General features: G+C 46.3%; 1 protein-coding gene across 1 annotated transcript in view; it reads right to left on the bottom strand.

Annotated features, from left to right (window-relative positions):
- SIL1 (SIL1 nucleotide exchange factor) overlaps positions 1-26,906 on the bottom strand; it is an 85,722-nt gene that overhangs the window by 30,817 nt on the left and 27,999 nt on the right. The window contains exons 4-6 of the mRNA XM_026035770.1: positions 5,292-5,412; positions 3,923-4,019; positions 234-425 (exon numbers count right to left, since the gene is read on the bottom strand). Of these exons, the coding sequence (XP_025891555.1) occupies positions 234-425; positions 3,923-4,019; positions 5,292-5,412 (410 nt within the window). The remainder of the gene's footprint in view (positions 1-233; positions 426-3,922; positions 4,020-5,291; positions 5,413-26,906) is intronic.

Genomic DNA, 26,906 nt, shown 5'->3' with positions numbered 1-26,906 from the left:
CACATCAGGGAATACTAGCCCACAGGTAACTGCTCACTGCTGTTAAGCATGATGGTACATAAGAGAACTTGGACATAAAAGAAGCTGGCAGTAGCCCTCTGACATCTCACATTGACCGCAAATCACAACAGTTAAACAACTTGTATTATCTGACACTAATAAAAAAAAAAAAAAAGACAATTATGATGCCACATCCCTTGGATTTTACATTGTAGTTACTGCTTTTTATTTACCTGATGAACATAATATTCAAGGTCATAGAGTGCCGCTACTTTTTCATCCAGCGTCGAAGCAGAGCTGTTGAATTTGCTGATTAGTTTGACCATGATCTCATAGTCTGTCTCCAGCTTCACGTTCAGCTTCTCAAACTCCTCCTTCAGCTCCTCTATGGGACGAAATTTCTTCCTCACCTCTTCCTCGCGGGCCTGGGGAATGGCAGACGAAAAGCAGATGTGAAGGCAGGTGAGAAAACAGTCCTGGGGGAACGAGTCCTCCCAGCAACCACCCCCAGCCGCTGCATTATTCACAAGGTGAGCGCGGCTGTCTCAGCAACTGGATTTATTGCTATGCTCTGGAGATGCAGGGGCAGAGCTGGAAGGTACCTAGACTCTCCTGAGAGAAAGTGTCAGATGCAAAGTCAGAGAGGACTTCTGCTCAGGTCCACCCTCTTGGCTGCTTGTGGTGCTTCCTACCTCCTCATGTGCCATCTCCGCTTCAGCTGAACGGCTGCTGTAGATGCCGTTGCATTAACACAGGGACATGGCACCCTGAGGTCCCACACTGCAACAAGGAGCTCTGCAGTGTCTAGGGCAGATCCTGCCAAATGCAGTCCTAACGAGAGCAGAGCAGCCCTGGCACCTCTAAGCAGCCTATCAGCCTAAGTGTCAGTAAAATAAAGCCCTTGGTTATCAGCGTGAAATCCCCAAGAAGCTTAGCCAGTACCTATTTGTGCAGCATTTCTACCATCCTATATGCCTTTCAAAAGGACATAAAGCACAAGAGCAGGGCGTGCTGCTGTGCTCAGTTTGCCTGGGAGTGGATGTTTTCACAACCTGACTGGATAAAGCCCTGAGCAACCTCCTCTGATCTTACAGACATCCCTGCTTTGAGCAGAAAGTTGGACTGGAGACCTCCGGAGGTCCCTTCCAACTCCAGAATTATTTTGCGATTCAGTGCCACAATGTTTAGCCCAGCCAGTGGTGACATCAGCGTCTCCTCTGATGTGGGCAAAGCATCCCTCCTCATCCCAATCACTTAACACATTTCAGAATCACTTTATCTCTCACTGAAACATATGTATTTGCTATTGGGGCCAGAAGACAGAAGCTGTCAGAAAGCAAAGTTGAAGGACTAGCTACAAGACAGCAAGTGGCTGAAGCCCAGGGCCACAGGGCTCTGCTGGCAGTTAGCTTATTTTGCAGCATTGCCTGTCCTCCTTGTACAAACAGCACCCTACAAGCCTTGACAGACCACAAAACTTTGGTAAAGGCACACAGTGAGCAAGGAGAAGACTTCCCGAGATACAGGAGAGCACCAACAAGGATTCTGGGGCAGGTAGGGAGAGACCAGGCTGAAGATGAACTACCCCAAGGGTAGGAGAAGGAGATGTCCCTTCAGAAGCTCGTCTGTCATGAACAGAAATACTCAGGGACGTTCTTAACAGGTGACCTTAAGCAGAGGTTCATGTGCAATGCTCCTTCCTACCTAATGTACTCCAGTGACAAACACTGCCCCTTTCCAGGATGCATGAATAAAACCTGAGGACTCAAGCTATCATAGATGTAAAGCCCTGACAATCCAGTGGCAGCTGTACAATTATAACTAATAACTACTGGGCCAATTACTATAGGTGACACGGAGGCGCACAGAACACTATTCCCACTCCTACCACACAAGAATTGCTTTTGCAAAAGCACACACTGCAACATGCCCGGTCTGCCTCGATTTACTTTGATGTAGTTGCTTCAATTTGTCCCCTGCAGGAGTTATTTTTAATGGAGTACTTTAGGTCCATTAGAGGTAGCTGTTTTTAGCCCCGTTGCTGGGACAATAGCTATTCTAACAATTTTATTTTAAAATAAGGCTTATTTTCATGTAACAGAGGATCACAACTTTTTGCATTTAAATGATACCCATTTCCAAAAGTCCTGCTATCAATACTGCTGGCTGCTACATAAATAATCTGGAAAATAAAATGCTGCCCAGGAGCTGGGCAGGTGAAAAAAAAAGACTTTCTGGGTCTCAAAGACCTTGACTTTTACCTCAGTTTTACTCCAGCTGAGGCAATGTCAAGGAGGAGCTAAGGCTCAAGGAAATATCCTTAAATGACAGAAGGGAAAAAGGCTGTGATCAATCTGAGGGATCATCCATCATCCAGTCACTAGATTGCCAGTGACTGCCAGTGTCCTGGGGACCAGCTCCAAGCCTGAAAAGCACTGAGCGAGCACAAGTATCTCATTTTACTGTAGACTGCAGGCTCTCAAACTGATCGGTCATGAGCTGACAACCACGGGTGAAAGTCTCTGTTCAACTAGTTGAGAAGGAAGTCTTACGCACAGAATTCCCTGGTGTTCTTCTCTTTCGTTTTTCCGAAACGGGAAAGTGTCCCAGAGTTTACGCCTCTCTCCGTACCATTCCTGGCAGACTTGTCACTGACTTCAGCAGGTCAAGAACAAACCCAAGAGACAACTTCCTCATCAAGACAAACCCAAGTAACAACGGTATGCTCACCAATTTGCTGAGAATAGAACAGCTGATAGAAATAACGGCGCTGCTTTTCTGCGAGCTAGTCAAGTCTAAGTCTTACTCACTGATTTGAAAGCATCCACCCAATAGCTTATGTAAATAAACTTCAACCTTTGCTTCACCAGGGCCATTTGTTTTTCAATACCCAATGCACGAGACGAAACACTTAAATTATGAGCCCTCTCCTGAATCCCACCAACCAGTGGAAGAAGGTGTCCTGTCCATTGACTTGTCACYGTCAGTGATTCCAAAATACAAGAGCCTTAGCTGTACGATACTTTTTGTACTTCTTCAGTCAAAGGAGGATAATGAACTGAAGATAACTTGCCAGATAAATAACCACTATGCTGAAATTCATTCCACTTGGGCATTTTGCAGACATTTTTGTGAACCAAGCAGCAGTTGAACAAATAACTGAAAATAATGGATAAAGGGGCAACACAAAAAATGGAGAGGAAATCAGCCCATGGATCTACAGAAGAGTTTGCAGGAATTTTTTTTGTATTACTAACAGAGGTCTAATCACTCTGGAACCTGAATGGAAAACTTAGGTGAGAAACAACTCAGCACTGTGTTTCCTGAATGCAGCTGCTTTTGGTTCACAGGTAAGATCTGACAGTTCCCCCTTTAGCATTGATATATCAAGAAAGAAACCTGTTGTCTGGATGKTTATGTGGAGCTTATGTGTCTAGTTCACTCGTTGAGAACCCACTCACTTGAGTGAAAATAGAGAGTATCATCATTTGATGGCTGCTCTGTCGATAAACTGCTCTGCCAGCCCATTCCATTGCTGCAGCCCCTCTTCCACTGCCAGTCCATGGGATAATTATTAGAAAGAAATTCTGTGAATGGTGAGGGTTTGTCTACAATGCAAGTAATTGTAGACAAAAGAAACAGCTTGCAACACGAGGCCTTTAAGTTTGAAATGAATAAAAATGACGTCTAGTTGTCCATTTTTACAGAAAAGACAGGATTAATAACAAAAGAGGTGACTGTTTCCCAAGAAATATGACCCTGGTAGAGCAGWGGAAGTATTTTATGCCCACATTCACCGAAAATTGGTGTGCACAGTACCGACCCAAGCAACTTCTTTAACCAACACATTTCCAAGACATGCTTCATAGGGCATTTGTGTTAGTATTTGTACATTGATTTAGRATTAGGGAACTCTCTTTACCATTCTTTCTGTCTTCTCACTTTCCTTCATTTTAGCCAAAGCCTTTTTGAGCTCCTGTGACGTGAATGAATTTGAGTCAATATCCATCTTGCCCAGCCTTGCAGGGGAAACAAAACAAAACATTGTGTGAGTGAACAATTTTATTTCTATTATTTTCATTGTGATACAATAACAATGGATAGTATCAGGAGGAACGAAGTTAAAAGCACTATATTTCCAAGTATCTCATCTACAACATAAAGAAAAACTCCACGCTCGACAGAAGATTAGGCTGAATGCTGTATTTCTTGTCTGGTTGGTAGATACCTCACCCTGGCAGTCATAAAAGGCTTCATAATCTGCATGCTGATCCAGAATCTCAACTCTGAGCACACAATAAAAATAGCTGCTTAATTTATGCTTCTGAGTTGCATATGGGAACTAAAAAAAAAAACAGGCAAGCTTTTTTTCCACTGGCAAAAAAGCACCACTGTGACCCCAGAACAGTGCTAAGGGCTTCCAGTMCTTGGAACCCCTGGACCAGTGGATCTACAGAGACCTACAGCTGAAGGTCTGTGTATGATGGTCATACACAGACCAAGTTAGGGAAAGGGTAATCCCAAGGAGAAATCAGAGAGCGGCACAATGGGATGCACTTTATATTGATCTCATTGGTTGAGGGATCTTATCTATCTTGATAAGATCCCTATCTTATCTATCTTTGACTAGCAAAACTCTTGGAAAAGCAAAAGGAAAAGCCAAAGGCTGGAGCACTGTTAGAGCTTCTCTCTACTCTGAACACAAGGAAACTGGGGAGAAAGGAAARCGATGGTAGATCTCACGCAGCTGGGGAAAGAAAGCTCCTGTCTTTGTTGTGAACGTGCCAAGGAGAAGGTCAGCGCAAGTGATTTTCTTTTTGTTAACAAATTAAAAAATAAACGGCACAGCAAGAGTTGTGAGATCTAAGGAGAACGTCAGCAACGACTGAAGTGCAAATCAATGCTTTAAGCCCACTAACAAGAGCGAGCTTAAGCCTACAACACAGCTGCCTAGGGCCAGCAGAATCAACGTCCCCACCTCTGCCCTGGTGGCTTCAGCTCCAAGGAACACCTGTCCTTYGGAGACCCACACAGCACATTTTGCTCCAAATCACAGCTACCAAGGTCGGTCCCAATACCTGCTCAGAGCAACTGTGCCCAAAGGGAAGGCAGAGGATAGGGCTTGACTTTCAGATCTGCCAAACACTTAAATCTGCAATTAAGCCTCTGGAAGAGATAGGAATTCCGCATAGTGGGGAACCTGGCATCTAATTAAAACACCCAAGACAGTCAAAACCTGCAGTCAATCTAGCTCTGCAGAGCCAGGCAGCAAGCACTTCGCATTACTGTACCTTTTCCTCCTTTTCTCTTCTCTCACGTCACTTTTTCCATTTTCGCCGCCTGCGAGTTTGGCTTCTCGTTCTCCCGTCTGCAGATTTAATCGTACATGCGACCCTGCAGGAACAGCTTGACCTACAAACAAAGGTTAGATTATTTTAAGCCACAGGCATTATTTCAAGATCTGCACGCATGCGGGGAAGTCACACACTTCTCTGCAAGAAAAAGGGCCTCAAAGGCACGTCAGAGCCGCGGTATTGTGAAAACGAGCAGGGCTCTTCGCTGCTGGCCACTCTTCCCTTCGGCCTTCCAGCAATGCYCCTTGGCCACTGGGGCAATTTCAACCTTCCAGAACCCCCTGACCTGCCTGAACGCTCTTCCCCAGCCACGTGCCCTTCCGGCCGGGCTGCTGGCTTCATTTCCAAGGGCGTTGGCGGAGGAGAGGCCTGGAGTCAGGCAAAGTTCCCAAGGAGAACATGGGCTCCCATCTCCATTAAGTAGTGATTTGACCTTAGGGCACCGCTGCCCAAGAAACCATTGAAAATCATCATGAGGAGTTGACTTGTTCAGGCTATTTGGGCATGAGTAGAGGGCATAAAATGCACAAGATGAAATCAGAGCATACATCAGGTGATCCCTCAGCCACTCTGAATACCAAGGGGCCCCCTATGGCATTGTGCTGCTTTGGAAACTTATTAAAAGACATAGTTCATCACTAAAATACAACATTAAGGTCTGATCGCAACTGCATAAAAGATGGGAAATTCAGAGCGCTTATCCAGGTTATCTCTTGGAGAATGTCACAATTATTACACCCAAAATATGTCATGAGGGACAACCATGGCACAGGTACAGAGATACAGAGAGATGGCAACAATTAACTCCACTGCCTTGAGTCCACTTCTGCTCTTTCTAATCACAGAATCATTACAGTTGGAAAAGACCTTCAAGAATAAGAGCAGGGTCACAGCTGAGTGAACGGGGAGATCTCAGCCCTACTCAGACAGACTCACAGCTGCTCATGCTCCTCTCTATGAGGATTCCCTATCCAACCTTTCCTTTATCTTTATCTTTTTCTTTTTAACCTAAAAAAAGATGCTTAGGATAAAGTAACACAGCATGTACAAGACAGATTGCATTTCCTACCGCAGGGAAATAAGGCAAGGATGTTGAAGGATTTCTTGCAAGAAAGATGTGTTCTCATCATACAAAATCTTCTAATCTAGGGAACATCTGCATTGCTCCACCTATTCAAGACCAAAGGGACTTTTTGCTGATCACGGGCTCCAGCACTGGGACAAACTAAGTGTGGCATTTCCACGTGCCAGCAAGGATGCGGCAGATATCCCTTGGCAAGCTTCCCCCAGCGATCCTCCTGCCCCAGCAGGCTCCATTATTTGTTGTGCTTTGGAGCTTTGATCTGGATGTCTAGAGAGGAGCATCTTCCAGGGGAACCTTGCAGAGACTCGCTGCGTTGGCCAAGACATTCCCCTCGCTGGCAACCTCAACGGGGCAGCTCCGTCACGGATTTCGGGAACAGGATGGTAAACATTTTGTGCAAAGGACCGGTGCAAACGAACTTGTGTGTTTCAGAAGACACCAAGGCTGGGGACACCAGGCAAAAGAAAACGCATAAAATAGCATAACATGCAATTATGAGTACGCTAGGATGTCTTCCTCTTCTACAGGTATGACACTTAGCTTGGGAGGCAGAGCAGGGAAAAGTTGGCRTGTGGCTTTCACCCCCGGGTGAGAAACACTCAGTCAGCCCCGGCTGCAGTCACTGGATTTTCTGAAGCAATTCCTGACTTATCAAATGCAGCTAGGAATAAACGTCCCTGTTAGAAGAGGACAGTATATTCTAGCTTTCATGTTCTTCGTGCATCCGGACACATTAGTTCACTCGGTTGCCAGGGGAGAGGAACGAGGCTGATGGGCTTTACTTAAAAGAAACATAAAAAGGGAAGGAAACGGAGCAGCCTCCAGTAGCCTGAACGACTCCCATGTGACCAGTTCTCCGAGCTTCTATTTTCAGCAAGCGGTAAATAAAAAGGGAACGTGAATCCCAGCGTGGAGCAGCTTAGAAACGCRGCGCCGCTGATTTAAGGACGTTGCCACCCGAGAAGACCCAAACGTTTCCTCCCTCCGTGTCCTCCCGCTTTCCTGAATGCAATCTGACTGAGGCTACGCCGACCTCGCGAGCTGAAATCTCAGCGGCTCCGGCGCAGGTCCGTGCCACAGCAGGACAAACATATTGCTTTATTAAAGAGATCAGCCACGACAGCCCTGTTTCCAGCAACGAGATTTGGGCAGTCGCTTAAAATATGCAAGGCGTTTGCGACAGGATGAGGTCTCCGCTCTTGTTCCGTTTCGGAGGTTTCTTAAGCGCTATTCGTGAAGTGGGTTTCAGGTTGGATTGACATGACGGAGGTGATTAAAACTGCTGATTTAAATGAGCAAGCTGGGAACCCTGAATTTTCATCTTGTTCAATATGCAGCTTCCAGACATATCCCTTAAAAATAGTTGATTCTCTTTGATTCCTATAATTTGATCCTATTCAACAGCTAGGCGCATCCACCAGATCTATACATATGTAAGCAGTTATATAGCTTCCCATTCTCTTGATATAGAATTGTATTCTTAACAGCTTTTTTTTTACTATGGGATTTCATTTTTACTTATTTGTATCAAGCTGCATTTGGGAACTGAAACTCAATTTAAGAACGCATAAACAATCCCAGATTTTGGCAATTTCAGGTCCTTTTATCTCCTTGATACATAAGGASAATAAAAGTAAGCTTATCAACACAGTTTTGCATTGTAAGCAGAGATGCTATTTGAGGCTGCAGAGTTAACCTGTTACTGCATAGGAATGTTGGGACAAGGGGGTAATAATGGAATTAATAAATCTGTATCATTTAAAATAAAGAAACCCGARTGCCTGCGCTTGTCCCACACTAGCTGGAGTGGCCGATGGGCTGGTGTTGCTGCCACACAACCCTCGAGTCGAGAATGCCAAAACTCACCTTGGATTCGTTTCAGGCCAAATGAATAACAGGWAACAGCCAAAAATAACAGATAACATCCGACATGAGAAATATACTCTGAGGACGGCAAACCCGTGGCGCTGCACAAATGCCGACGTATTTATAGGGAATAAAYGCCAAAGCAGAGCTAGGACGCTCATTTTCAAAGCGGGAGACACCGATCCGGTGGCAACATGCTACTACGACGTTATTCTCCCTGTCAATTTAATTCCTTTATCCACCAGTACCAGCCATGATCTTTGAGCATCCGTGTGGCCCTCTGGAAAAGCTGGAAAGCATCATCAGGCCAAAAGCCCATGGGGCTCCCGAGGCCTCTTYGCATCCCTCTGGTTTGGACATATTCCGGCCGTCTTGGAAGATACTTAAAGTGACATCGAGGAAGAATTTAATTTATAGCCCCATTCTTTTAATCTTGGCCAGGCAGATTTTTTTTTCCAGACCTCCGTTTATTTCTTCTTATAATATATTAGCTGGAATAACAGCCCTGGAGTCAGCTTTGAGGCACTGATTCACTCTCAGGGGTTCTGCTGACATTTATAAACTGATCCTATTCCTCTCTCATGTTTTATGTTATCAACTAAACCTGTCCACTTAAATTATTGCCTTGTAACCAAATCACGGTTATCTATTATTCTGCTCTGCGTACGCTGCCGACGCTTGGTGCCGAGATCAAGTTTTGCAGGGCCTCAAAACAAAACTATCAATAAATAAGCAAATGGGAAGCGGCGTTCGCTCCCGWTTCATCGATAACGACAGGAAGAGCCGGGCGCATCCAGCACGGAGCCCTCACAGCTAAACGGCTCCGGGGCTGAACACTTGTTGCAGAGGAATGTTAAGGAATTCTTTCCTTTTTCCAGCAAGGATCAAATGGCCGTGATGTTGCCTCAATAACGGAGAAAGGTCTAATGCCACGTAGCACCTTTCCAGGATGCTCTTTTGTTTAGCGCTGGCCATGGTTGGCTACTGGCTTCATAGAGACACCCAGGGCATGGCTGAGCTCCCTTGTTATACATAACAACAGGAAGGCATCAAACTAGTGAGGGAAGCTTCACACCATGCATACTTGTGCATACATGCATCCCTTTTATAAGTTAGTAACTGGCTCTGCAATGCTTGGAAATAATCTCGATACCTAAGCAAGGGTCAGATAGCATCTTCTTGTCTCGACTTTTTGTTTCCTTCAGCGCAGGAGAATGAGGYGAAAGGGATTTTCTTTTTTAATATCGGCAACAAAAGAAGACACGAGTCGATATGTGAATGTTCCCAGCCAAACACTCCCGCAGTGGTGCGATATTAAAAATAATAAGGCTGTACGAGACTGACAGTTAAGAGCATCCTCTAGAAGTTATCTGATGACAGAGGATCTATTCCTTTAATAAAATAATAATTTAAAAAAAAAACAGATAGACATGAATCCCGGGAAACAGAGCATGCTCCTTGGTGCTGGCACAGCTGGATCCTGAAGGCTTGAGACTGGGGTCTCTCCGTGTCCTCTGGAGCTCCAAAATGCCACAACCAACCAACCAAGCAGCAATAGCAAGGTGAGGCTCTAGGCACTGAGCCCAAGAGGGCTCAGATCAAAAGCACCTTTTGCTCTGAGTTGCACAGGGCTGGGCCTGAGGATGGGATGGAGCCCCCGGGACAGAGCTAGGGAACAACCATGAAGACAGCAAGTTGGGCTAAGAAGGGTGCTACAGCTGCCCACACATAACCCCAAGATGCCCTCTCCTCCTCCAATGGGCTCTGCGTGCAGGAAAATGCTCCCTATTTCTCCCGCTTAATGCCGTGCTCAACGGAAAACAGACGGAGCGACCTTAAGCTGGAGGGGGTCGGGATGTGCTCGGACTCCCCGCTTAGCGCTGCCGAGCGAGGGAGAGGCAGCAAAGCCGAGCTCTCTTGAGGGTGAGTCATAACGCTCCTTGGGTTGTTCATTATTTCAAAACAGAACATTTTTACATACAAAAGGAAGAGGAGAAGCCACAGGTCAGGAAGAGATGGATTATTGATGGGAAGAGGAAGCGCAGAGCCTGAATCTCATTTTGCCGTTTCACGCCCTGGTTTTTTACTCCTCTAGAGCCTTTTATATTATTTCTCTCGCTGGCACTCGCAGCTCCTCCCAATTAAGGCCCATCCAAAAGGGTAATTAGTATGCTATAGATCACCTCTTCCAGGGAGCGACTGGGGAGGTTTAACTCTATCAGACCTAGATGCCCTCTACTGAGCCCACCCCATCAGTCACCCCAGCAAGCAGGGGTTGCAATTAGCTCCATAATTAAGTATGGAGAAAATTCTCTTTTATTGTCACTGCTTGTTTGCCACAGTTATGTCTCCTCAGCATGTGCTTTGGGCATCTGCAGGGGACAGATGAGCTCTTGGTACGACCTACACTGGCCATTCACGTAATGCCACTTCTGCCAGCAGCCACATGCCCTAGGCGACAAAAGCTGCCCCGTGTTGTCTCTATGGGCAAATGAAAAGCCCTGGTAGCATCAGACTTGCTTTTTTCATCATTACTTTGTGTTATCATTGTGCCTAGGAGGCCTTGATATGGATGATGACCCCACAGTGTTGTCCATGGTACAACCGGAGAGCTGCCCTTCCCGGGATTATGGAAGGAACCAYGATACAGGTTTTTGTGGCTACAGGAAAAGCAAACAACTATTCAGCTCGCTGTTTTGGCTTGGCTTTCCGGAGTACACAGACAAACATGGAAACGTCTCTAAGAGCAGGAAGGGCCTGACACCGGCCTTGACAACACAGATGGGATCCTATTGWAATTGCAGGACGCACGGAGCCCACCTGTGCTCACAGGCTGCACTTAATGCATATAAGGAAGCATTATAAGGCTACCAACCTCCCGGATCGCAGTATCTAGCCTTCTCTTTTTGAAACTAAACAAAACTCAAATTGCACAAGCATAAACATATTAAGAGAAAGTTATGGGGCATCACTGTCCCAGATATCCCAGAGGTGGGGGAGCCAGCTCCCAGCAGCAGCTCACATTAGTGTCTTCCAGAAATAGCCAAATTTGATGAATTATTGAGAGATTGAATAAACAGTTTAAAAAAAAAATAAAATGAAGGGAAACCAGCCCAAGCATGTTTCCTATTAAATGCATCTTGGCTAGTTTAGGGGACAAACTTTTTATGCGACGCTTCACACTAAGCTAATAAAGGTCCTGCAGCTCAGCCTGTCCAAACAGCGCTGTCCAAATAAGAAATCTCCAGCACCGATTTTGATAAGCTCTATGGAGATTTGGGACCGAAGCCATTGGGAACATTTGCAGGGTGAAGGAAGGAGCTCCAGCTGGAGGCTGCCCGCAGGAGGGGACAACCCTTGGGAAAGCCCCAACCGATGGCAGTAAAACCCAGCCCGTGGCGTGCCGAGTGCTACGGTCCCGCGGCTGCGCCCAGGGACTCCCTTCTGCATCCGACAGAAGAAACATCCTGCTGATTTCAGCCAGGCTTGAATCACACTCTGAGCAGAAAGCGCCGCTTTCCATTCCACTCACTCATTAAGCTCGAGCCTAGTTATTTACTGGCACTTGCTGGGCTATTATTTTCCTTCGGCTGATGCCACAAAAAAATCACTGTGTGGTCTCGAAGTGCCAAGGGATCAGAAAACTCAAGATTAAGTGGACACAGCTCCCAACAGTACAATTTATGGGAACTTTATCTTCTTTTTTTCCAGAAGACTTTAAAGCCAAGAGCTAGGTTGCTGCAGTAACGACCGTGTCGTTAAACATCATCCATCCGGGCTCCTGCTCGGGCATTTGTTTATCGGAAGAGGGTTTTAAGCCACGCTTCTGTTCCGGTGCAAAGAGGTCTTCTCAGCAATTTGTTTTTCTCAGTGGATATAATGAAAACATTTTTTAAAGTGATTGGAGAATCAAAGCTCCCCTTCCGTGATTTGATCTGCGGCTAGGCGAGCGCTGAGCAATCTCAAGGCGCGCGCCTTCCGATAACGAGCACTWAATTAGACATGCAAGAGCATCAGTTAAATTTGGACACTCCGCTGGACAACCACTTATGTCGAAGACAGCACTGCCGATTTATCCGGGGCCAGCGCGCTCCCACTGCACTCTTTCTGCTCTCTCAATTGATCAGCAAGTGCCAGGGGCCGCGAACCTGTTTTTTCCACCCCACACCATGTGAGCACTGGGTTCGGGCTCCCTAATGTCCCCCCTAACTTGCTAAATACACTTGCTGCCTTTGCTTGGCACCCTGCATTTAATTCCCAGCTGCCACCACCGGTGGTTATTTGCCTGCTTCTCCTAAAGGCATCTGCTTCCCCTTTCCTCCGCTCTCAGCCTTGCTTTCCGTGGTGAAAGTCCCTCTGCCGCGGTCATAGTGAGAGTCAAAAAGGCTGTTTTCCCTGCATGGCACCCTCATGCGGGAGGGCATGTGCTAAAGGCCACCTCAAAACCCATCCAAAACTCCAACCTGTCTTGGTAGAGCAATCGAGCTGCTATCGCAGTCCAGGGCAGAGCACGTGTCTTCTGCAATGTGCCTGCCACTTCCCTGCACGCTCCAAAATAGTAAACAAGGGAAGCGAAGGCGGATGCTCGCGGGCTGCTCGGGGAGAAAGACTTCAGGAAGGAGGGACGGGAGGGCTCGAGAGAGGACATATGGTGCCGCTCTGGTGCGAGCTACTGCTGTAGTATCTGCTGAGGTATCTTCTGCTGCTGCCAGCAGTGAGAAGCTTCGTATGGCAACGAGCTCTTTGCAACAAGTACTTCACCCTTCCACCTCCCTCTCTGCAAAGGCTTCTTTTTCACTGAAACAGCAGAAAATAAAATGCTTCACGGGAGGGTGGAAGGAAGAAGGGTTGCCCTTCTGTGAAGCTGGCAGAAACACAGGTTTTCACTTTACAAGAGCCCCATCCCCAGCTCTGGCCAGTCGTTTCTTATGCATTACCACACAGCCCTGCTTACATGATGCATGCGCTTAGCAATTCAGTACGAAGCACTTAATCTATTTTCTGTTCCCACACTGGGCTCCAACCTGGGAAGCGCAGCACAGCTTCACTGTTGGGAGACTTAAATCCCACAAAGGTCTGGGCAGCAACAGGAAAGTGGAGATTGGAGGTGTCCAGTCCCACAGCGAACTGCTCGGCTGCCTGTCTGATTATTTCAGCTATGAAATGACAGGCTGGGCTGCGTGGACATTGCAATGACCTTTGTCCCATTGCGCTGCCAAGCCAACATCAAACACAACTGTTATTTACGCAAGTCAGCTGTAATCCCTCTCCAGCTAAGTTATTTATCCCTAAGCCTAACGTACTTTATAATGTCACCACAACCTGCTAAATAATCACCATCCCAGAAGTGCACTTGTCATCCTTGAAAGCCCATCTGGAGTGCTGCAAGCTGTCCTGCTCATCCGTGTTTGGAGATGAGCGGTGCAGGACGCAGGCAGGGAAGGACAACTACAATGATCAGGACAACCGATAACCCGACTAAAAGGTGTAAGGATGGATTTAATCCCACCAAATTTTCACTATCTAAGAGTTAAGGTACTTTTTTTTCTAAGCTAGACAAAGCACCTCCAGAACATCATCCAACTGTCTTCAATGTTCATCCTAGAGAAAGAAAAATCACCTTCAAGAAGCTTCTCTCTCTCTCTCTCTCTCTGCTATTAGGATGACCAGAACAAACGAACATTAAGACAGAGCAAACTGCCCAGGAGGAACCTGTAAAGTGGAGCATTGCTGGTCTTGGGAGGGAGAATCAGGCCAGACCAACACTGGTGTGTTGGCGTCTAAGCTGGGGGTCTAAGCTGGCCTTGACTAATCCATGGTTGGAAATGAAAAGTTGAAGCCTAAGAAGAAAAAGAAAGAGGGAGTAAAATGCTCTTTCCAGGGGGAAGGCTGGGAAGTTTGTTAAAGGCTTGTGGCAGGGACTTGGTGATATCTGTTCTGTATTTATAAAGCACACGAGGTTGATACTGAGAAGCCATGCACGTGTCACAGAGGAGAAGAACTCCCTCCTTGCAGCTCCAAATATTACCGAGAGCGTTTCAGGATGTGTTGTGTCGCTGGCAGTCAAAGTGTGCAGCTCATCGCCTTGAACTGACTCCCTACAAGATGTGTGTCAGTTGGTTCATCTCCAGCTTTCGCCTAAGTGGTCACATTAGCATCCCAGCACCCACATTTCCACCAGCCAAAAGCATCTGCTGGAGCCCAGCGACTCCAGGTCTGCTGAGAGTGGGACAACCAGTCCCCCGTTAGCACTGAAGGGTGGCTGATCTGAAACTGCAGCCTGTGAGACTAGCAAACATATTGAATAAATACGTCTGCCAGCTACACTGCCAAGCTATAGTGAGAAAGAATTTGAATAATAAAAGCTGGAAAATGCCTTAGAGGACGCATTCATATAGTACTTTCCTTAGCTTCAATTTAAAGGCTCAGTTCTATAGCTAATGCAGTCGTAAGGGACATTAGCCTAATTTTTGTCAGGAGAACTTGTCAACACTGCAGTATTTAAGATCGACGCTAAGGACTTGTTTTATCTCAAAGACAGATCACAGAGAATGAAAATAGCTGTGCCACACTCGGTTCACTGAAGAATAAATCCAGGTTCTCTCCGGGCCTAATCATGGAGGGTTTTTTTATACTAACATGTGCGTGAGCTGCCTCTGATCTTACCAGGTGTGCAGAACCCACGCTGCAGCTGAGAGCAGCTGCAAACACATGGCATGGGAGCCAGGGGAAGAAAAAACGGTGGAGGAGATGGAGAACTGGCTTTGCCTCCTCAGGGATTCAAGCTGCAGGTTGAAACCCAAATTGCCTGGCCTGATCTTCAGGGCTACTGCAGGGGTGAGTCAGCAGAGAGGGAGGAAAGGAGAAGCTGTACCCGACATTTTAGGGAGAAATAGTTGGCACGATCCTGTTCCTGCCATGTCTTCCTTAATTATTTTGGTATCCGTCACAATGGAGGTGTTGAGTGATAAAAATGGCAAGTTCCTTGATGCGCTCCTGCATGCCACTGCTTGGCACGTGCTCACATGGGGTGAGCAAGGCTGCTCCTATCCTCTTCCTCCTCTTGCTTCCTCAGCAGCTCCTTGTCTTCAGCCAGAAGCTGAACCTTGGCTCTTGCTCTTCAGCTTCAGTGTCCTCACAGCAAGAGTGAGGTGTCTGACAACAGAGATCTCCCCTGCAAGCCACGCTCAACATCCAGGCCCCAATATGATCCTCCAGATGTACAGAAGCACCAAATAAGAACCTTTTTAAAGAATGAAAATGCACAAAAGCTGGGTTCCCACAAACCCATAGCCTGCCTTGTTTCCTTAATACCACCCGGCTTCCTCCTTTCCATGTGCCAGCCTCAGATCTGCATGGACAAGTCTAAAATAATTAGGTTAGTGCTGTGGCATGTCTAAGACATGTGGTTTCCCTGAGTGCAAAAGTTGAAAATCCCCTCTTATTTGCAGCTGTTTTGCAGAAGCAACAGAAGGACGAACTTGCTTGGGGATCGCAAGTYCCCAGCCCTCCAGCCGCGCGACGCCGGGCTGCGGATTCAAAGGCAGGACGGCAGCTCTGCTCTGCTAAGAAATCTGCGCTCGCACTAGAACTAAATCATTACAATGGCCAGTAACGTCCCTCGGGAAGGAAATCCTCTCAAAGATAAATCAATAACTCAGGGTAATTTTAGCACGCAGCCAGGAGAATTTACATTGCCAGGAAGGCTGACAGCTCTGCCGCGGAGACAGAGCTACAGCATCATCAAATGGCCATGATGCGGTCCCTGGAGCTCAAGCTCAGGCTCCAGGTATGTAATGCAGCACCAGGAGCCTCAGGAGGCGGCTTGGTCTCTGCGGTGTAGGGACGTGTAAGGACCCAGAACRAAGCAGCAGCCAGTGGGGATGCTTTGCAGCCAACCTACCTTTCTCCAGCTGCTCTCCTTGCCTGGGAGCTGGGTGCACCTCCCTGGGCAGAGCCCACAAACACGCTTGAATCTTACCCAGTAGACACCATACAAAGATGAAGTGTGAGTTAAGATAGTCTTAGATCACCCAAATATAGGGGAAGCACCMTGGTCTTCCAGCAGTTCCCACCAGCCAAGCCATCAGCAAACTAAAGCACCAGCAATGTGCTGCAGAACAGACTATGATTGATGAGACTGCAATTTATGTAATTGTAGCAACGCAAAGAACACTTGGACCAGTAAGTTCAAGGAAACTAGTGACACCTTCCAGCTGTGGCCCAACACTGTAACTCTGGCAAAAGAGAAAAATAAAAGCAAGGTCCCTAATTATTCACTAGCTCTCCGCCCAGATTCTCAGGGTCAGCTTGGAGGAGAAGGTGGCCTGAATTATATTTTCGTTCCCAGAACATCACCAGAATCGCTAACTAAGTTGCGCCRGCAAGGTCAGCGCCTGCCCATTGTTATGTATGCTGTCCCCCTCCCCACTGCTGCCTGGCACGAGCGCTGGTCCCGCCGCAGCGACAAGAGCGCAGCCCGGCAGTGTCCTCTATTTGTGCGKTGGAAACGGCAGCGCTCTCCAACAGTCCTCCGAGAGACGTGGTACCAGCGTCTTTCTGCTGTCCTTTTCCTCTGGTAGATGGGAAGTTCCCAGCACACGGATAGAAGCTACAGTCGCCAATTCCTTAGAAGCTAAAATGGGCCTCCACAAGGCAAAGAATATTTTCTCTTCAGTGTCTAGGAACTGAGGCTTCCTAAAAATAAGCCTGAGCAGCAAATGCCTCAATCCACCCAGCAGCAACTTGCTGTCTCCCTGAGCCGTGTACATTCTTGCATGTGTTGTAACCAGASCAGCTTGCTTACGTCCTACCCCTGGACAACAGGGCTGACCAGTGCTCAGCTTCTGAGGCGCCCCAGCCCAGAAGGACATGGAGCAACTACTGCTAATGCACAGAGACTTCGGAAGAGGCTCCCTGCAAGCAGGTGAAACAACAAYGGGTCTATAAAAGACCCTGGTGGGCCAACATCTCTTAGCAGAGCTGGACAGTGTTAGGATTCATAGCAGTGCTGACCCAAAGGGCTGGAGAGGCGCTACAGATGCCTCAAGCAGGTCATCTCGTCATGTTCCTACAATGCCAAACTCCTGCACAAAGCTGCCTAAGAAGCCACATCAGAGCCAGCTGTGATGACAAGACAGGAGACCCCATAAGAGCACCTCCACGTCCAGTATAAAACCACAATCAAACCCAACCAGATAACCTGAAATGAATGGTTATACATTGGCCCAGCTCTTCATTGACGCTAAAGCTGCCAACAAACCATAAAACTGCTGCAGGCCCCGTTTTTATGGCAGCTCAGCACAAGAAGCTCAGTGCCTAGGGGCCATACTCATGGGTTAGGAACAGGCCAAGCTCTCCAAGCAGCTTCCAGACTCAGCAACAGCATCCTGTATGAGGGAACATGCAAAAAAAAAAGTCAACCTCCTGAGGATCAGGAAGACATATATGAAATAACTTATCACGCAGCAATTTGCATGCACTCAAATGTTCTGAAATACAATTAGAAATCAATAGCAAGAAGCAGAAACCCTCAGCTGCACAGTAAAATATAAAGAATGCTTGTAACGTTGATTTTAAAAGAGCCTAAGAGAAGACAGTTGCAGAGGAACCTGAGAAAGCAAAGCAAAATGCCTGAATTGAAGCTTTTCTTTTTTTTTTTTTTCTTTAAAAAGACATTAATAATGGTTTTTCAATGCAAAAAGAAAAACTGAAACCCACACCAAATTCTCCTGGTAATAACAGCTTTCTGCAAAGCCCAACTATTAATGTAACAAGGATGTCCATCAATCAAGCACAAAGAAAGTACTTTTTGAGCTAAAAAAAAAAAAAAAAAAGAGCAAGCAAACATCTGCTTTTTTGTGACTTAAATTTTGCCCTTAAATTCAAGGAAGAAAATAAATTATTGGAAGGCTGGTCTTGAGCCAGTTTTCTTCCATCCCGGACAACCAAGTGCTGAGCACAGAGGCAGGAGTCCACAACCATCTTGTCCCAGGGATTTATGCCTGGTGGGAAGCAGGAGGACAAGCAGGGTTTTATTTGGAGACCAAGCATCACTTCAAAACTCCCCATGTCCCTCTGAGCACGCACAACGCAACMAGTTCCCAACAGCAAACACCGCGTGCGTCAAGGTGACAGCCGGTTGTAGTCTGCAGAAGCCTTTGAGCCAGGGCTTTTAGCAGCTACCTTTTATAATTAAGGAAGTTCTTGTAAACTCCTTTGCACCTTCAGCCATCCTAAACCTGTCTGAGACTGTTTACACGCTGAAGTGCTAGCAGTGTAGGATTAAAAGGAATAAAATCTTGCTCCAAGATGACAGTCGCATCCCTCCTCGTTACCGCTCTCCGTTTTTCAGCTTCCTCGTGCTCCCTGCAGGCAGCTACAGTTATTAGGAGCGTTTCTGTTGCCTGCATTTCGCCGTGCTCTCATCTCCGGGTCCGTGCTCTCAGATGAGCACTGCCTGACTGCAGCAGCAGGAGCAAAGCTGAGAACTGCTGGATTTACACCAAAAAAAACCCAAAGAAATAGCCAGCAAAGAAGGTAATTGGGGTGCCATTATACCTCCAATCCTGCCACTTTCTTTAAGCAGTGTAGGGGAAAACAGTGCTGGAGATAACGAAGAGGACTTACAGATTCAACTCAAAGAAGCTGCAGGCATCACTACATCTAAGTCTTAATATATTCTGAGAAGTGACACTCAAAAATGACATTATGGAGGTCTGTATTTACTGTCTCTCCATGCTTCCTGTAGCCACCGTGCCATGTTGCATTTAATAACAGCTCTTCAGCCTAGCTGCCGGTGTTGAAATTCCACTTGACACTTGYCAAGCAAATAGCTTGGGTTTATCCCCCTACACGAATACATGCATCTTCACCCAGTTTAAAGTTTGGGGAGTGTGTATGGGGATAAGCAGTGAAAACAATCCTGCTTAGGCAACACACAGGAAAGACCAGATTTTCTCCATGGGTCTTGAATGTGTTGTCTCCATGGGACTAACTGCAATACAAGAGGAGAATTGTATTTTCGTMCCTGCTTGGCAAGCTGAACTGATGCAGACAAGAAATAGAGCCATGGGTAAGATGCCACATTTACACGTGGATACTTTTCAGAACAGTGTTAAACCCGGAGAAGAGCCATGCACAGTTCTGAAGTGACCACGGATGATCAAAATGAAAGCAGTGCTCTCAAACTCTCCTCATACAAGAGATGCTCCAGTCCTGCAGTCATCTTTGTGGCCCTTCACTGGACTCGCTCCATGTGTCCATGTCTTTCTTGTCCAGCACTGCACCTAGATCTGTCTCAGCAGGTCTGAGCAGAGGGGAAGGACCCCTTCAACATCTTCTACCCACTGGAGATGCTCTTCCTAGTGTAGGCCATGATGCTGTTGGCCTCCTCTGCCAACAACTGCTGGCTCGTGGTCAACCATCGTCCACTGGGACCTCCAGAACCTTCTTCTCAGCAAYGCTGCTCTGCAGCCAGCTGTTCCTCAGTCTGTACAGGTGCACAGGGTTAGTCCTCTCCAGGGCAGGACTTTGCACCTCCCTTTATTCAGAAGGTTCCTCTTTGCCCATTTCTCCAGCCTGGTGAGGTCCTTATGAATGGCAGTGCAACCATGTGGTGTATCAACCACTCCTCCCCACTTTTGTATCATGTAGTCTGTAAATACCAAGCCTTCAGAATTTGCCACCTCATTAGAGCTCTAGTTAATCAAGATACCAAGAGGTCTAAGAGGCTTATGCATATTAGCAAGGGCAGAACAGTGAGATAACTAATTAGTTGTATCCTGGTTGGTGGGATAAATGGTATTATAATTAATGAAGATCAGGTGGGCTTTGTTCCAAATAAGCAAAGCAATGGATCATATCAAAACCTAAGTGCCTCTTCCAATCCAATCCTGCAGATAACTTTAAAGGATAATTCAAAGGTGCTTTCAGAAAGATCAACAGGCACAAAYGGAAGGGTTTCACTTGGGTTGAATGACAAATTCTAAAAATAAAGCCTGGTCTGGGGTTAAAATGTAAATTGTTGATTAGATCTATTTATTCACACCCTGCAGTGATGGTGGAGACATGCAGCTTAATGTTTTCTCTTTTCCTTTGCAGGAGCATAGGCACATTCCTCTTATTGCCATTGCCRCTTGCAAGGTCTTTACAACCCTGGGAGATCTCTAGCAGAAGAACGGAAGAAATACCAAGTGACAGACTGCATACATTACATCAGTATGCAGATAACATCCTGTTGCAAGCGAATGACCCAAGCAAAACTTCTTGCATTCTTGAATAGTATGCAGAAGAGAGGGAAAAAAAAAGAATATCTGAATTTAAGCAAGGTATTTTGAATGAGAAATGCTATCCTTAATTAGAATTTCCAACACTAGCATGCTTAATCCTTCCAAAAATGTAAGCACATCATAAAAAAATAAACTTGAATATAGGTTTGGTAGGAGTTCTTGCAATAAATGGGAATTAGTTTTACAAAATGTCAAAACAGACCTAGAGAGACTACATTTCTTTTCCAAGCTCATATGRGTAAAGTAGAGATGGAAAAACAGAGAACAGAGATATGTGTATTTTTTAATCTCAGAAGCTTCCTTAAGATGCTAAGGGAAGCTGTTTTAGGAAAGTGGAGGCATTTGTTTCAGTGAACATCTGAGTAAGCATAAATGCAAAACAAGCTTCTAGACTTCAAGAAACATCAAACAGCTGTTTTAATTTACATCACAGACAAATTCATTGCTGATTCCAAAATGAAGAGAGGGCAGAGGGCAGAAAAAAGATCTTCCCAAGTCAGGACAGCATGACGGATATTCAGAGCTTGCCTTAGAGGAGCAAGGTGCTTTTAATCCAGAATGGAGGAGGTAGAAGAAGTGGCTCTGAAAAGGCTTTGTGGAAAAAGAGACTCTGTTGCTAGTTTGAGCCTATAAATATTGGGAAAAACTTTAAAAAAAAAAGCTATGGACACATCTGAGTAGGAGCACTAATTACAGCTGTGAATTTGAAGGACCTGTATAAAACACTCCTTGCAGAAGCCACTTGATTGCCTGCTGGCTGCCTGACTGAGAAAAATCTAATTCTATGCTCACCCATTTAACTAAAATCAGCTTCTTACAAATTCTAATAAGCAGAGTCTGCGTGTACGGACCACCCATGTGGGAGACAACAGAAAGGAACAGTTAGAGCAAAACCACAGGCAAAACACGTTTGCCTAATTATGAGGAAAATCCATCATGGATTTTCAGTTTCAGTGATGGACATCAGCTAGACTGAACTCCGGAGAAGAGGGAGACTTGATCTCCAAGAGCAATGCATTTTTTTGACAACTCTCCAACACACCCTGGACCGAAGGCATGAAACTCTTGGACCATGTGGCCACAAATGGGTCTTGGGGAAAAAGGTTCAGAAATGATCCTTCTGGTCCTAGGCTGTAGTGCACTAAAGTTGTCTGGGGGCTGAACTATCCTTCTGCTCTGAGAACTCTTTAATCAACAAGGAAAATCTGGATGCAGAGTCCATGGTGCTAGAGAGAATAATTTGGAAAGGATTGGAAAGACGGTGCCTCTCCCAGGGATGGGACAGACCGCCTGCCTTAACCAGTGCCAATCTTGGCGAGCAAATTAGATAAGGTGCCAAGGAACAGTCTGAAGATGCAGCTCCTGAATTGTATCAAGAAGTCAGGGATTAATTTGTGCAATTATGTAATACAATTGAGAAAGCAGAATAAAACATTTCTGCGGGAAGGAGTTCTCTCCGTGGCGGACTGCCAACCGCTGCAGGAGAGCCCACAGTTAAACRCGGCACGGAGGCAAACGTGGACCCACATCACTCAAGGGCCAGGGATCTACAGCACARACCTATACGTTCCCACACCAGAAATTCCATTGCTCTGGGATCCTTCCGTGGCCAAAGCAGAGAGAAGGTCAGCCAGAAGGTGACGCAATAGCAGAAGACACCAGCCAATGAGAAGACCTTAGCAGTTAATGACCACATATGGAGTTGCATCTACCTCCAGCAATACCCCACTTGGTCCCCTGAGGCTGTTCTCAGTAAGAAAGCAAGAACTGGAGCCTACTGAAAGCTCACAGCAGAGAATCAGTCCCAGAGATGAGGCCCAAAGCTCTTCTCACCAGAAACTGTCTGTCCACCAACTGCCTGCAACAGGAGCTGGGTGATTCGCTTGATCCCCAACGACTGTGATCCTGCTCGCACAGGAATTCAATATTTTCAGGGACATGGAGGCAGCCTCATGGGGATGAAGGTGCATCTGCAGCTGAGCAAGCAAGCACTGGGATGCATGGAAAGCTTCTCCACAAAACAAGACTATGCTATTGAAGAGGGGARGCTCTGATTATATATGATCAAACCTTCAAAACTCCTTAAATCGCTCTGGGAGCCTATTTACACTTTTTAGAAACTTAGAAAAAATTATTTTCCCATAATATCTGATTAGAATCTCAGAACCAAGATGCTGGAATGTCTTCTTGTTCTGGAAGCAGGAGAGAAGTTGCTCAACCTGGAAATTCAAGATGACTGAAGTTGGACACACTCCCAAAATGAACTGTGAAGGTGCAGAGCCCTCATACGCTTTCCTCCCATCACAGGGGCTGGAGAGCACTCCCCACTAGCACTAACCTGCCTACCATAGGTCCTGACCTCATCATCTGCACATCTCAAGCCAGTCAGTCTGAAGGCTGTAGTACAATCCTGCACACTCCAGGAGGGAAAACATTTTTCTTCCAAAGCACTGTTACGAGCTTGTAATAAATGTGCAGACTGTTAGATAAAGGCAGAGATAAAAATAGGCCAGTTAAATATCTCTTCTTTAATGAGGTTCATCCTTCTAAAGAGTCACACAAAGGTTATTAATGTTATTACAGAAAATACTGCATGCTCGCACACGAAAACCATGGCAAGATCTTCCTAGTCACCCAGCAGGCATTCAAGGATCTCTCAGGCTCACAGCGTCCCTGGCTTGGAAGAAACAAGATAAGAGAGAGGTATCAGTGATCTCCCTTGGAAACGGCCGCTCGTACTACTGCCGTTTWTTTTCCCCCACTCCAAACAAAGTACATTTGATAGTGCAAATGGTATCTACTCCTTACGTCTACTGCAATACAGCTAATATTCTCTTAGTTAACATCTTAGTTAACATTAAACCTACATTGGAACAAGACCAGGCAGATTATCACTAAAGCTTATTTTGAAAATACTTTGAAAAACGCTGCCCAACGTCCTAAAGTCACATCAAATCACATTATCTGGTCACATTCTCTGGTTTATAAACATTTCAAACCAACCCCCMAGTGCTGCGAGGTAGGGGAATGATACAAGAAGCCAGCAGGAATCATATGGCCTCTCTTACATACGATTGATCTTTACATACTTATTGCAGTTATGTCCAATCTCCAAAACCACCACCATGTGTAAYGAATGCTCATCTAGGCTAACCAGCAGCGTGAGTTTTGGCTGTATACACATTATTATGGGGATTTGGGGTAATCAAGGTTTTTAATGATGCCAGTAATACCATGTAAGGGACAGTCAATGATATTAACTGCCGTGACACACTGAAACCCATCACAGCTCCCCCCGGGCAGTCAGTTCATCCAGAACTGAATGCTCTCAGGGGTAATATAGAGTTTTTCAGATTAAAAGCCACTAATACTTCCATCACCAGCTGATACCGACTATCTTTGAAGTGCCAGAAAATGACGGGAGTCTTGTCTGACTTCCCACAAGAAAACAAACCACCAAAGGGAAGGGCCCCCAAATTTGGCTTGCAGGTCACAAATGATGGACTTGATGTGACCACCAGCATGGACACACTGTGAAATTGCGCAGCTCAGAGAGAAGCAGATCTGAAATGCAGGCTAGCAGACATGCTGAGCCCCACTGGGTACCCGAGTGAGCTGGATGCCATCCAACTGAGCAGCTGTCTCGTGCCCGTCCCGCACCGCTGCACTTACATAGACCCAGAGGAGCGGAGGCCGGACCTAGAAAGCAACTGCTGCAGTTCTGCTTAACATTATTAAATACAGCAACACAGAACTCTTCCTGCTTCTTGGTGTGAGTCAAAGAGGATCTGCTGGAGCTATGGTCTCTTCYGGAGAAAGTCAGTTTGGTGCCTAAGGACCTGGGTGCCAGGGATGCTCATGCCTGTTGTTCCAGCTGAATGTGTCTGAGACTGTGATGTCCCCAGCATCACTTCCATCAGGAGGCCAAGAGCTACCCCGGCTTGCATGACAAGTGCCCAACAGAAGGGAACCTGCTCTGATCACCATGCAAAACCACGTGCCCTTGTGGGCCCAGCAGCGAGACGGGTTGACAAGGACCAGACGTGCATCCCTGTTGGGTGCCCTCTGACTTCCCAGCTCGGGGAACCTGCCAGCAAAGCAATCAAGGCAAGCAAGCAGCTAACTGAATTGGGCTGCCAACGGATAATATCATTGCCTCCCTTTATCCGCGCAGCACGACTGGAGCAAAAGACACTTTTATAAACAGCATTTCCATGTCCAGAAGCTGGGGCACCTCAGACAATACCTATTTAAGCAGCATTTTACCTACCTCCTATCAGCCTGCTGTCTGAGTGTCTCACAAGCCCTCATCAACACGAGATGGGGATGCAGTTATCCCTCCCATATGGATCATGATTAAAGCATTGACAATCTACTTTGTTTTATGATTCTACACTACAAGGCACCACAGCTGAGACAGGAGCATCACATGGAGTTTCAGTCCTGGTGCTTTTGCTGGCAAAAGCTCCTCTTCTTTTAATATAAGGAAGGATTAAGCATAGGCTCAAAAGAAGATTGCATTAGGGAGAGGTAACAGGTTCATTTTTAAATGAGATGGAAAAGTAGCATTTCATSGAGCAGAAAGGAGGTATTTAAAATTCCCTTTGCCTTTGCTCTTCATGCAAGTCCATAGTGATCCAATGAGACGGATACACCTTCACTTCCCAGATTGCCTGGACACAGCTTTGTGAAAATGTGGTTTAAGAATGGCCCTCTCCTCTGTCAGAGATGCTCAAAAGCTGTCTGCACCAGAGCCCGGGCAACTTGYTCTGAGTGACCCTGCTTGAGCAGCGCACGGCCTCTAAAMGGCCCTAAAAACCTCAGCTGGGCCGCGATTCTGTGAGGAAGATCATCCACCTTGTAAGGGTCAGATGAGAAGACGAGGGGGGAAAAAGATCAGAAAGCTATGAAAAGAGAGCACGAAGACACACTGTAATAAACAGGAGGAAAGACATGAAGGACATTTAAGAGATCAAAAGCTTCATGTGACAGAAGTCAGGTGAAGAAACAAGCAGAGAGCGAGCTACTAATGGCCATAACCCTAATGCTGCTTCTCCAACCACTGAATATTTGCAGACAAGACTGTCTGGGGCTTTCATATCAGCTGTAATCAGCCTGAAGCACTCTTGTTACTGACCATAACAAATTAGGATAATTCCACAGTCAATTTTTTTTGGCTCTGCAGAGAGGTAACATTTTTTTTTTTTTCTAAAAAAAGAAAAAAAAAGGAAAAGCAGCATTTCATTGAGCACAAATGAGGTTTTTAAAATTCCATTTGCCTTCCCTGTTCATGCAAATCTGTGGTGATCTGATGAGGTAGATACAACTCTTTCCCGGATGGTGCGTGTCCAGCTTTGCAAAAATGAGCATACCCTTGTGGTTTGACGACGTATTTCAGGCAACGATGCTGCCAGGGCTGACATAAATATTCCAGAGATCTGCACTCAACTGTTTTAGAGTTAGGTCTGGGTCACCAAGAAGTCACAGATTCAGCATGTTCATTAACTGGGCTCAGCAATTAGAAAGAGGGGTCTAACCTGCCTGGTGAGCTGCACAAGCAAGACACCCTCTCAACAGCTAATAGCTGGTAATAACATCTAGGAAAATTCCCACAGGCCAGATCCCAGACAGGCTTGTGTCCACCAAATTGGCTGTGATACCTGACAGGGGTCTCCTTAGCCAAAAGGAGGCATTTTTGGTCAGAAGGAGAAGGACATGAGGAGCAGCAGAGCTCCTGCCATTACCYTCTCCACTTCAGAAACCTCTTCACACTCGGAAGAGCACTGGCTCACTTGACCACCTAGACCTCATCCAGATACAGACCTACAACAGAGCTGGACTGAGTTATCCCCAATCTGCAGTCTTGCTCTTTCTAGGAAAARAAATCACAGGAAGCCTTTTAAAATCCACTTTGGAAATGATCTTCGCAATGCCAGGGCCTTCTTTCCAAACTGTTCCTGCAGGTTTAACACCTTGCCCACCGAGCAAAAGAGACAGAGGCAGACCCAAGCCAAGGAAGAACAGCGAGGATAACTACGAACAGAGAGAGCAGCCTGAGGACTCTCGGAGGCTGCGGCCACGGATTTGTAAATGCTAAGGAATGTATCATCAGCTCCCTGCTGAACTTAAGATGGTTTCATCTTCACAGAAGCAGCAACAACAGCATGTTCCCATCCACTTCTCCCTTGTAGTAGGAGCAACAGCAGCAGCCGTGGCCCTCTATTTTTTTTTTTCCTTTTTAACTGCAATATAATTAGGCACTTAGGAAAATGACTTTGAACAGTACAAAAGCCACAGAGTAACTGCGGGGAC

Source organism: Nothoprocta perdicaria, unplaced genomic scaffold, assembly GCF_003342845.1.
Source record: "Nothoprocta perdicaria isolate Ctin4 unplaced genomic scaffold, notPer1 scaffold_166, whole genome shotgun sequence".
In the NCBI taxonomy this organism is placed as follows: Eukaryota; Metazoa; Chordata; class Aves; order Tinamiformes; family Tinamidae; genus Nothoprocta; species Nothoprocta perdicaria.
The sequence above is the reverse complement of the archived record's forward strand: the minus strand, read 5'-3'. Positions and strand labels throughout refer to the sequence as shown.